This window comes from Zalophus californianus, chromosome 3, assembly GCF_009762305.2.
Source record: "Zalophus californianus isolate mZalCal1 chromosome 3, mZalCal1.pri.v2, whole genome shotgun sequence".
NCBI classification, from domain to species: Eukaryota; Metazoa; Chordata; class Mammalia; order Carnivora; family Otariidae; genus Zalophus; species Zalophus californianus.
The window spans coordinates 69,638,696-69,651,446 of record NC_045597.1 but is presented as its reverse complement, the minus strand read 5'-3'; the positions used below and the strand labels follow the sequence as shown (position 1 = coordinate 69,651,446).

Here is a 12,751-nt window from a genome sequence, read left to right as displayed (position 1 = left end):
ATTGGTTTAGAAAAATACAGTTTTAACCAATTGTTCCCAAATGAGCACCACGTACCCTCCTGCACTGGAGCCAAGAACGAGAAAAGGACCAGGTGTCGCCACGTCTCCGACACCAACTTACCAGTCATGGCCCTCTTGTACTGCCTTTTGGTGAAACAATAGCTTCATGCTTACCACCTACTCTATTTGTCCTCAGGTTTCTACCTTGAGCTGTCAAGAGTCGTTTCAACCTTCCAGGATTCTGTTAGTTGGCCTTTAACTTTTATGATCATAAGAGCCCTCTTTAATCATGCCTTGCTCCTAAATGACCTTTTCACATTTCTAGAACCTCAGGCTTATCATCTCAGGAAGCAAAACACAGTGAATTTTAGAATGCTTGCCTTTTTCTTTTAACCAGCCATTTCAGAAATAGTTGGGATCACTTTTATGTATATGTTCCTCTACCTTGGGTACTTTGCAGATCTGCTACTATTTTCTAGCCTCTTAGGATCTATTCTTTTTTATAATCCTATATGATAATGTTGTTGTAATTAATACTATTAGTTATTAATATTTTACTCTTAGGCGATACAGACGCCTTAAGTTCCTTGCAGACTGTGTCTTTTTAGTTGTAACATCCTGTGCGTGTAGAAAAATCTTATTCATCTTTTAGATTTGATTTGAATTTTTTCATCATTAGATTTTCTTACAACCTAAAAGTATTTTTTTCAATGATTATTAACCTAAAAGTATAAAAGAAACAACGATAGAAAACTCTGGAAATGAATTAGGACGATTTCTTGGCATGATTTGCTGTCACTGTCAGAGATAGCAGGCCTGTGCTATTGCTCAGATGCTTACAATTAGAGATACTTTAGGCCCTTGGGGTCTGCAGTTATGTTGGAAATTGCCCAGCCTGAGGAAATGGAGCTTTTTGTCATGCTCAGTTTAACAGCGAGGCCATTTTAAGAGGGTCTAAATAACCCTGAATCTTCTCCCTGACTGAGGGAAATGCTGAGCATCTTATAGAATAAGAGAAGAAAGGAGAAGATTGTACTCTTTACCAAATCCCCAGTAGGAAATCCTTACAAAATGACAGCCATGTACTCAACTGATTCAAAGGACTCCTGTCACTGTGCCCTGTCACTCCTAGATGCTGGAGGCCTCCATTATAGTCACTTTCATACCCATTATTTGATAAACCACTCATGTTCTCTTCTTAGATTCCCTGCTGTAAAGAAGAAATTTATGGCAGAACTCAAGGAATTACGGCACAAAGAGCAGAGCCCGTATGTTGTTCAGAGCATTATCAGCTTGATAATGGGGATGAAGTTCTTTCGAATTAAGATGTATCCAGTGGAGGACTTCGAGGCTTCTCTTCAGTTTATGCAGGTAGGTATTATCTTGGGCAGGAGAACCAAAGGGCTATCAACCCGAACGGCTCCCTTTATCAGAATGACTGGCTTGGAATGTGAAAGCCCATTCACTTGACAATGTGGAGAAACTCCTACTTTTTCCTCAGTAATGCATAACGTGCTTTGTAACCAAATAATAGAGTTGTAGCCAGATAATTTCACTTTTAAACTTTCATATCACCTTTGAAGTAGGGTGTATAGTGGAATGTCTTATTGGTTGGCTTTTTTGCTCTTTTTGACTCACCTATATGTTGATTGCTGATTTTTTTGCTTTTTATAATTGATAGCATTGAGGTGGCTATGTTAACATTCATAGGCATCAGAACTTTAAATAATGCAGAAAACTTTTTATTCCTACTATAAAAGAGGATCAGTTTTTTAAAAATCAACCAAACCATACATATGGTTTAGGTGTCAATTACGCAGTGTTTCTCATTATGTACTAACAAAAGAATTGTTGCTAATATGGATTTTGCAGAACATGTGGCTCTATTAGAATTTATAAAACTTTCTTTAATAATGCTGTGAACTAGGTTTAGTGAGGGTCTTTGTCAATGAAGAGCTTAGATGGATTAGACATATACGCTCTACTACTTAATACCCACTAAAATGGCTATGATCAAAAAGACAGATAATAGCAAGTGTGGGTAAGGATGTAGAGAAATTGGAACCCTTGTACACTGCTGGTGGGAATATAAAATGGCATAACAACTTTGGAAAACAGTTTGGCAGTTCCTCAGTGGTTATATCTAGAATTGCTGTGTAATCCAGCAATTCCACATTTCTAGGGATATATCCAAGAGAAATGAAAATATACATTCACACAAAAACTTGAATGCAAATGTTCATAGCAGCATTATTCATAATAACAAAAAAGTGAATACAGCCGAAGTGTTCATCAACTGATGAATAGATAAACAAAATGTGGTATATCCATATAAGGGAATATTATTTGGCCATAAAAAGGAATGAAGAACTGATCCATGCTACAACATGGATGTACCTTGAAAATATTATGCTAAGTAAAAGAAGTCAGACACAAAAGGCCGCATATTATATGATTCTATTTATATGAAATGTCCAGAATAGGCAAATTCATGGAGACAGAAAGTAGATTGGTTTAGAGGAAGGGAGTGTGGATAGAGAGGTTGGAAATGACTGCTAAAGAGCACAGAGTTTCTCTGGAGGATAATGAAAAGGTTCTAAACTTAATTGTGGTGATAAATACAATTGTGGGGGCGCCTGGGTGTCTCAGTCAGTTAAGCATCCTCCTTCAGCTCAGGTCATGATCCCAGCGTCCTGGGATCGAGCCCTGCATCAGGCTCCCTGCTCAGCAGAGAGTCTGCTTCTCCCTCTCCCTCTGCCTGCCGCTCCCCTTGCTTGCCCTCTTTCTCTCTCCTCTCTCTTTCTCTCTCTCAATCTCTCAAATCGGTGAAATAAGTAAATAATCTTTAAAAAATGTACAATTATGAATATACTAAAAGCCATAGAATTGTACACTTTAAGTGGGTGAATTGCATATCATGTGACCTATATCTCTGTGAAACTGTTAAAAAAAAAAAAAGAATATAGGCCAGGTATCAAACTTCTTGGGTTTAAATTCAAACTTCAGTACTTACCAACACTGTGACCTTGGGCAAGTCACCCTTAACCCCTCCCCACCTCACTTACCTTTGTGCAAAGCTGCCATAATGGTGCTAACCTTAGAAGGTGGCTCAGAGGACTGTTGGCATGTGGTAAGCACTTAGTAACTGTTAACACTTTTTATCCCTCTCTCATATGAATAATTCATGTATCTATGTATTTGAATGATGACTCAAAAGAGTATTTACACACATATACAAAATAATGTAGGAAAAGGGCCCCAATTCCAGGAGTCATGAAGAGCCATTCTGCATTGGGGAAATCATTTCAATGACTCCATGTTGGCAATGCCTTTCTTGGACTGATGTCTTAGTATAGAATCAATAGACTAGGGATTGTGTTAACTTTTGTTGGCAGTGGTCCCAATGTTGACTGAAAATAAGTATAATAGCTAATATAGATATTAACATATCATCACAAATCCCTGTAGCCTTGGACCCTTCCATGAAAACAATACCTAATGAAGAGTTACTACCAAAAAGGCCAGGAAGGAGAAAGGGGCTGGTGGAATTCTCAACAGGCCAGCTTCCCCAATAAATGATTCTCTGGGCCACCAAAGATACCCTTTCATAGATAGTAGTCCACAGGCAAAGACATCCTTGCTTGAGGAACTATTCTAAAAGTTTCTTGCCTGGGGTGGGGGAGGGCAACATTCCAGACTTGCTTATGAAACTTTCTGAATAATAAACACACCGAAAATGTCAGAGCTAAGAATTAAACAGCTCTGTGCCTGGGGCTGTCACAGGGCCCAAAATAAGTTTAATATCTTCTGCCTCTCTTTGCATGTTTACCTTCTCTGGGGACCCGTGTTTGTGGGTTAATCAAGGACCCAGGGCCCCACGCATAGTAGGTGGTCAAGAGAAATTTGTCAGCAATGAATGTCTGAATGACTCAACCAATAAGTGAGTGGATGAGTACCTGCTTCCTGGTTGTAGATGCTTTGTCCTTTCAGCATAGTGATTTGAGAGAAGTGGGAGGGTGAGAAAACCAGTCTTGCAAAATATCATTAAGGGCATTTTGAACTTAAGTATTAATGCTAGAATCCAGTGATTTTCTTTAATGGATTAAGGAATATGCTATGTTAGTGTATATGATTGAATTAAGAGCTGTTTCCTTAAATTTGTTTAAGTACATTTATGTACACATTTCAATCTGTTCTCCCTCCTTTATGCTTTTTTCTACTTCCTAGGAATGCGCACATTATTTCCTCGAGGTCAAAGACAAAGATATCAAGCATGCCTTGGCTGGGCTTTTTGTTGAAATTCTTGTCCCAGTTGCTGCCGTGAGTTACGTTTTTATTTTTAAGAACTTCTTCAAATTGGATTAGAGAATCACCAATTTCATTAATATGATATTAACATGCATCTCTATTTTAGGCTGTTAAAAATGAAGTAAATGTTCCCTGCCTTAGAAACTTTGTTGAAAGCCTATATGACACCACGCTGGAACTTTCTTCTCGAAAGAAGCATTCGTTGGTTGGTAACTCTGAGAAAATCCAAAACGCAAAACTGCAGAGGCTAAAATCCTTAGGCTGAAATCTATTTGAGAGTCATCAGGGTCCCCCAGAAGGGAGCATTACCTACAGCTGCCCCCAAAAGAGGGAGCATTTCAAAATTTGGAGCTTACACTTAACGTTGACCGTAACTGGATCACAATAATATAAGGGGATTAGATGGTGTCACCTCAGATGACCCTTCTTGTCCTAAGATTCTGTTGTTTATTTTCAAGACTGGCTTACCTTGATTTTTGTTTTGAGTATTTTTTCCAATCTAAAAGTCAAAGTTTATAATAACAGTTTATCTTTTTCAATCTCCAGAGGTCTTCGCTGGTTCGTTCCTATCCTGATATTCAAAATCAAAATGGAAGCAGGCAGCAAAGGGAGTTGGGAGAGAGACATAGGAAAGCTTCTCTGAAGGCTGAGGAAACAGTAGTTGGGAAAGCGTTTGTGCTGATGGGCAGCGGCACAGAAAAATCTTTTGAATTACCACAACCTTTTGCCCTCAGTAGTAAAAAAAAAAAAAAAAAAAAAGACTCTGGTTTATGAATCAACACGTGGCATATGAGCTATAATTGTGACAGTATGGAGGAAGCAGGTTACTTAGGGAGCTGGTTTACTGGCATGATTTATGCCAGTCTTCAAAGTATGAGCATTGCCACCATTATTGGAGCTAATGCCCAGAGCTGCTTTGCTGGCAGTGGTGACAGATGTCCTCATTGTCTACGTCAAGACTGGCTTACCTTGATTTTTGTTTTGAGTATTTTTTCCTACGTCAATGGTCATTGTGACTAATCACTAGTATTTTTTTTTTTTTTTTTTTTAGATTACTGGCTGGAATTAGAGTTATACTCAGTGGTAGCTTAGTTCAAAGTCAGTTTAAAACCAAGCGAATAAAAAAATGAAGTTAATGGTCTGTGAAGCACTGAATCTCATTGTGGCAATTGTTTTTTGTTAATTCAACTTAATGGATGAGCCTGTTATATTTTTGTTTAAATCTTCACTAGCCTTAACTCTTTGGGTGCCCTCAAGGTGTATGTCTGGTTCAGCAGAATGGTGATGGGTTCTGCATATAAATTTTTTGGGTGGCTGCTCATTACTTTTCTATCTTCTCCAGTTGCTAGCTTTTCTATCTTCTCCAGTTGCTGTGGGAAACCAGCCCAGTTAGGCAGGAAAAGCACAGTAGCACCTCTGTTTATTCACTAGTAAGCAAATTCCTCCTGTGGTTAAATTTGTCTTGGTGGAGTTTACCAATGCAATAACATTTCTTTTAGGAATCTTCCTTAATTACAGGAAGATTGCATGCAAAAGAAAATATATACACCTACCTCTTAGACAAGGACAAGCTAGTAGATGTTTATGAGCAAAAACCCCAATAATATTTTTAAAATTAGTGTGCCTTCCTGCTTTCTCCCTGAGGATTGAGAGTGATCTAAGATAATGAGTTTGTTTTTAAAATTCGTAAGTGAAGACTAAATCAGTGAATCAGATTTCCACTTACTATACATGAAACTTATTATACACTTCATAATTCTAGATAATTCCACCCCCAACATCGTCAGAAGGCATTTGCGAAATGCTTACCTCTGCATGGCTCCCGTTGAGCCTTGTGTTATAGAGCGTCCTGTTTATTCTGGCCCACAGAGGGAGATGGCTAGGTAGCGATTCCAGAGAATGTGTGTTACCTGGTTTGTTGAAGTAGAAATCATCTCATGACCTCACCTTCTTTCTCCTCAGGCCTTGTACCCCCTGGTGACCTGCCTTCTCTGTGTCAGTCAGAAGCAGCTGTTCCTGAACAGGTGGCACATTTTCCTCAACAACTGCTTATCCAACCTTAAAGTTAGTATTTCTCAGTTCAAAACAATCTTTTATACCCTAGATATGCATCTGAGACGGTTACATGTGCTTCTGCGAGTGATTCCTAAAGTTTGCAGTGGAATTATCCTATACTATTGGGATAATGAAAAAAAAATATTAATGAGAGTTCTCCTTATTAAATATAAGACTTTATTTATTTATTTATTTATTTATTTATTTATTTATTTATTTATTTATTTATAATGCATGCCGGGGGAGGGGCAGAGGGAGGGGGGATAGAGAATCTCAAGTAGACGCCCAAAAGGGGGCTTGATCTCACTACCCTGATGTCATGACCTGAGCCAAAACCAAGAGTCAGACACCTAACTGACCAAATATAGTCAGGCACCCCAAATATAGTCAGTTTTAGAAGATGACCAAGGAGAAGAGAAATCACTCCCAAATTGGGGAAATAAATCTTTTCTAGTAAGGATCATTTTCGGGGTAGAATTAAATACCTTTGTATATGCATTAATTATTGCATTTTATCTAACTGATTTTAAAAAAGGGGAGGCTGCACTTCGCTGGCAGAACCATGTGAATTGATTTCAGAAGCTCACCTGTACTTCCTGCATCCTTCCTCTGCCCCCGCCAATCTAGGAAAATATTTGAGGGGAAAAGTTCCTTTCTGTGGGGGGATTGGGCCCCAGTCACAGAGAATACTTATTACCTGTCATTGTGATTTGTGATTATTTGAAGGTATTCCATTCAAGCCACATGGCAGTCCATCAGCCCTAGGCACTCACTGAACAAGTATTGTGGTGGGTAGGCAGCACAGGTGCTCAATGAGAGGAATGAAGTCATTGTTCCTAAAACTGAGGAACCTACAGTTAAAACTACTATAATGATTAGCTTTAAATTTGGCTTTATAACTTTTAAGTGGTTAAGCATATTTTAAGTTTTAGTGACCTATTAATAAAAGACAACTAAATGAAAATCAACCCTAACGTAAGTGCAAACAGTGTATATTTTCTAGTTGTTTCCAGTTGTGTCTTAAAGTTCTTCTATGAGTTTGATATTTGCTGCTTTAGAATTTTTGAAATCTACTTAATTATACAATCCTGTATGTGCTTATACATGTTGCCTTGTCTTTTTTGTTATAAGACACTTTAATTTAGTGAGGTGGTTAAGATTAATTATATTATTTTGGCATTTACCATAATTACACCATAATCTGCATTAGAGCTGTTTTAAGCATGGATTGTGAAATCCAAGATTAGAATCATTTATTTTCTTCAAATTGGCGTGAAATATAATAGCAGTGGATATAGAATTAAGCTTTTAAGTATTCTGAAAACAAAAAGCTTTTCAGGGTTTTTCAACTATTATATAATATGCACTCTCTGATATTTTACTTAGGGATTTATGCATCTGTAATACATTTCTAACACAGAGCCCAATGTCATTTTGTTGTTGTTTGGTCCACTTTTAAGTTATTCAGTTATTAGTTCCAGTTAAAAATATTTTTTGTTTATTTACATTTTACACAGGTAGAAAATGGTCATCTTGCTCAAAACAAAGAAGTAATTAAGAATGTTCACAGTGCATTTTTCTGTATATATTATGCTAAGTGTTTTTGTGATGAATTTTAGAGTTAAGATAATACTTTGCATGAGAGTTTATTGTTGTGGCCAAAAAAACCAAAATTTTTTGTTTAAAGTAGGTGCTTTTGAAATATAGTGGCGTAATCTTACTTTAGACTGTAAGTGCCTTAAAGTTAAAATATGGGTGCTTTAGTCAAAACCCACCAAAAAGACTTAATAACAGGATTATAAATGGCTGTAGAGAGAAGTGGGACTACAAGCTGATGGGGTATCCCTATGCAAACATTTCAAGCATTAGGATTTCTTTTTTTTTTAAGATTTTATTTATTTATTTGACAGAGAGAGACACAGTGAGAGAGGGAACACAAGCAGGGGCAGTGGGAGAGGGAGAAGCAGGCTTCCCGCCGAGCAGGGAGCCCAATGCGGGGCTCGATCCCAGGACCCTGGGATCGTGCCCTGAGCCAAAGGCAGACGCTTAATGGACTGAGCCACCCACGTTCCCCCAAGCACTAGGATTTCTAAGAGAATGGCTGTGATGAGATCAGAAAGAGTATTATATAGAGGCAATAACATAGAGACTGAACGAAATTCCAGAATTCCATTCAGTTCACCCAGTAGGTATGAAGTGCCCACTGTGTGAGGTGCTAGGGAAGGTGCTGGAAGTGGGAAACATAGGGGAAGTCAACTATATTAAAACTAGATATAGAATAGAGTCTCTGTCCTTGAGGAGTTTAGCATTTCATTGGCAGATATATAACAAAGTTTCAAAATGCATGATAGAGACAGTGAGGGATATAAAAGCTGAGAGTAGAGAGATACTTGTGCCCTGTGTAAAGGTTCAAGACCCCATGAAGCATGAAAGAGGTAGTTATTAGGCCAAATAAGGCAATGATATTTTTCTTTATGGGTAATAAATTGTTGGAATTCACCACCCCAAGGCTAAAAGATATAAAAAGATCCTTGATGAGTTACAATTGGAATAAAATGGTATCACCTATATTTAGAACTAAACCCAGTAGGGATTAAATAAGACCATTTTTGGGGTGCCTGGGTGGCTCAGTTGGTTAAGCTTCCAACTCTTGATTTCCACTTGGGTCATGGGAAAAGGCCCCACCACGGGCTCTGTACTCAGCAGGGAGTCTGCTTGGGATTCTCTCTTTCCCTCTCCCTCTGCCCCTTCCCTCCATGTTCTCTCTCTCTCTCTCTCTCTCTAAAATAATAAATGAATAAATCTTTCAAAAAAATGAGACCATTTTAAAATGTCATAAATATACAGAAAACCTTCCAAACCAACTTAACAAATACTCCATGAAGAAAAACTAACATGGCTTCGGAAGTATACTTTGTCTTGAATGGTGTCAGTATTTTATGAGGGTAGAGCCAACCATATCATTTCATAATGACCAGCAGACCAGCTTTTCTCCCTGTTTACCTGTTCCCTTTTTGCTTCCAGCACCCTGGCCTTCTTTGTGTCCCACTTCCCTCTACATGCTTAAGTATAGTGAACCTAATGTTTGAACCCTACCTGTTGAACACATCAAAGCCATCTTTGATGTGTTCTGCAGAGGGGGGTCATCAAGGTGGCAGTGTGACATAGAGCAGAATAGAAGTGACTGAGCATGAAAACTCTGCTGCTTTCAAAGTAAACAAGCTCTCAGATCAATGCTCATTTAATGTCAGTGCCCTGGTTTATCTTCAGAGTCAGTCTGTTGGAAGCAGGCTGCTTTGGTAACACAAACTTGAAGTCTTTATTTACACTTAGTTAAGTAGGTCAACCTTATGTTAGCAATATACGCTTGTGAAGTGATGGGGAATTTATGGCACCTTCTTACCACAACACTGACATCTTTCAAGAACTCTTGCTTAGTAGTAACCAATACTTTTTTCTTCTATATATTTAATGTCAGAATCTGAACATATTGGGCAATTAAAAATTGATACATTCCCTTCACGTCAGGCATAACACACCTAATTCTGAAAAAAAGGAAATGTGTTATGAAACTTGATTTAATAGTACTTATGTTTTTGTTGTGACTCTCCATTTATTAATAGTTCTTTTAACATGTAGTATTTATTAAGTATTCATAATAACTGTGCTAGTTTCCCATCCTTCAAAATGGATATAATTGGAACAATTTTTTAATTTTTTTAATTTTATGATAGTGAATATAATATCCCAGAGGTCCAGATTATAAAAACAAAATAAAACCATAAAAGAAACCTTAAAAGATAAAAAATGTGTCTGCTATATAGTTAATAACAACAATATCTCTCAGTAATTGGAAATCTATTAGAGCCAAGCCAGTGGTATGGGGGGGTGGGTTACAGACTTTGTCATGGAACACCATGACAGTGTCATAAGCTCCATTGAGCTCGCTCTATACTTTCATGGATATCATTTATGTTTTTCTAAATATTTTGCTCCAAGAGCAATACTTTATCTGAAGGCTAGACAATACAGAATTAAAAATGGTTCTCCTTTCATCTCGGTCACTGCTTATACTAAGACTTGAATTCATTCATTTGTCCAGTCAATCAGTTGGTCAACAGTTTTTTACATGAAGAGTACCAGGCACTGTCCTAGGTGCTGGGAGTAAATGATGAATAAGACAGTAACACTCTCTGACCTCTTAGACCTTGTAATTTAGTGGGGGAGACAAACAGTAAACAAGTAAACATAGGAAGAAAAATTCAGATATTGATAACTGCTGTAAATAAAATAAAGTAGGATACTGTAACAGAGAATGACACATTCAGGAGGAGCAGGGGAGGGGAGGGTGCAAGGAAGCTCTTTTGATTTCCATTAAGAATCTCAAAAACTGTGGTTGCCATATATTTGTTGAAACTTGTCCTCAGCACTTAATGTATATTTATGTGTAATAATCACAGTGAAGTTTAAGGAGTGCTTTTTTAAACTTTTCATATAATAGTAAGATAATTAATGATATCTTTATATCATTGAGTAGACATTGAGTAATACATTAAGGATTCCACAGCCATCAGTAGAATGCATTAAAATGTATGGGACCATTCATTTTAATACAACTACTGTTCTCTTTGTAAGTTTCAAATTTAAATGGTGTAGTATTGGCTATTTTAAATTTCTAGAAGCAGTTATTCTGCTTTAATATTAACCTCATTTCTATAAACGAGAAAATCTCTTTTCTTTTTTTTTTTAAAGATTTTAATTATTCATTTATCTGAGAGAGAACACAATCAGGGGGCGTCGCAGAGGGAGAGGGAGAAGCACACTCCCTGCTGAGCAGGGAGCCCGAAGTGGGACTCTATTCCAGGACCTTGGGATCATGACCCAAGCCGAAGGCAGACACTTAATGACTGAGCCACCCAGGGACCCTGAGAAAATCTCTTTTCATCTATCTTTCAGATCTGTTCAAGACACATTTCAAAGTGGGATTTATAAATTCTAATAGTGCACATAAACTAGGCTTAAAATTAGTAATCAGCTGACAAGGGTATGACTTTCCATGAATGCCTTATTTATTCAGACACTGAAGAGAAAATAATCTGCATAAATTGTTAGTCCAGGTGTGTTAGAGTTATCCTAAACCTATATTCTTAGCACATAGGTTCTCTGGGTAATATGGTCATCGAAAAGTGAATTATGATCAGAGAAATTCCAGTGTCAGAAGGAAATACCTAAAAGAAGAAAGGGGTTGACTGTGATGTGCAAGGGAATATGACAGAAAGAAATAGATTTACTTCAATGGCTCTAGTTGAAGTGGAAGAGAGAACTAGAAGGTAGTTGAGTATAACAAGATCAAAAGATGACTAAAATTGTTTATCAATCTCTGTCAATAGAGCTTGACCTTAACATGCACCAGAATCTCCAAAGAAGCCTGTTACAAATGCAACTTCTCAAAACCTACCTCCAGAGATTCTAATTTCAAATGTCTGAGTGCAGTCAAGGAATCTGCATGTTCATAAGAGGTTCAGGGGGGAAGGAAAGATGGCGGAGGAGTAGGGGACCCTATTTCAACTGGCCCCCGGAATTGAGCTGGACCAGACCACTCTGAGCACCCACGAAACCAGCCTGAGATGTAAGAAGATCTGGATCTCTACAAACAGAAATCGCAGGTGGTTGGTTTCGAGTTATGAAGCGGGGAGCCCTGATTCCACAGGCAGATATTGGAGGATAAATGGCAGCAGGAGGGTGCCTGGCCATGGGAATCCTACACCGCCGGTGAGCGACAGCCTCACGCGCTGGGGACAGGGCACAGACGCAAAGACTGGTAGCGGCGGGGAAAGGACTTTAGGGCAGCCCCCGGGGCGGAAACCCGGAGCGGCGGGATCTGGGGGCAGCTGGCGGTTTTAGAAGCACAAAGGGCAGAGATGTGCCCCGACCTGGAGGCGGGACTGGGGACGCGGAGGGGCGCACAACCCAGGCCGCTGCAGTTTATAGCAGCACAGACAGAAACGGAGATGGTGTGGCCTAGAGAGCTCACTGAAGAACACACTGCGGTCTCTCTGCTCTGAGGCAGAGGGTTGGAAACGGTCTCTTCTGCTCTGACTCGTGGAAAAGCTGTGGAAAGCTGCCAGAGAACAAAAGCCCCAAAAACTGATTCCCGCTGAGCCCATCCCCCACCACATGGGGCAGAGCAACTCCACCCCAACAGGCTTGCCTGAGTAATAGCGCGGCAGGCCCCTCCCCCAGAAGACAGGCTGGGAAAACAAGAGCCAGCAACCCTAAGGTCCCAAGAAAACAGGTGCATCTTGCTTCAGTTCTGGTCAATAATTTGGACTCTATACATTTCCTCAAACACTCAACAGAATGACTAGGAGGAAGAGCCCCCAAAAGA

General features: G+C 38.9%; 1 protein-coding gene across 5 annotated transcripts in view; it reads left to right on the top strand.

Annotated features, from left to right (window-relative positions):
- The window catches only part of FRY (FRY microtubule binding protein), a 447,087-nt gene that overhangs the window by 278,791 nt on the left and 155,545 nt on the right, over positions 1–12,751 (top strand). For all 5 annotated transcript variants that reach the window (XM_027589569.2, XM_027589564.2, XM_027589563.2 and 2 more), the window contains 4 exons: positions 1,203–1,371; positions 4,228–4,320; positions 4,415–4,513; positions 6,271–6,372. In XM_027589569.2, coding sequence (XP_027445370.1) covers positions 1,203–1,371; positions 4,228–4,320; positions 4,415–4,513; positions 6,271–6,372 — 463 coding nt within the window. The remainder of the gene's footprint in view (positions 1–1,202; positions 1,372–4,227; positions 4,321–4,414; positions 4,514–6,270; positions 6,373–12,751) is intronic.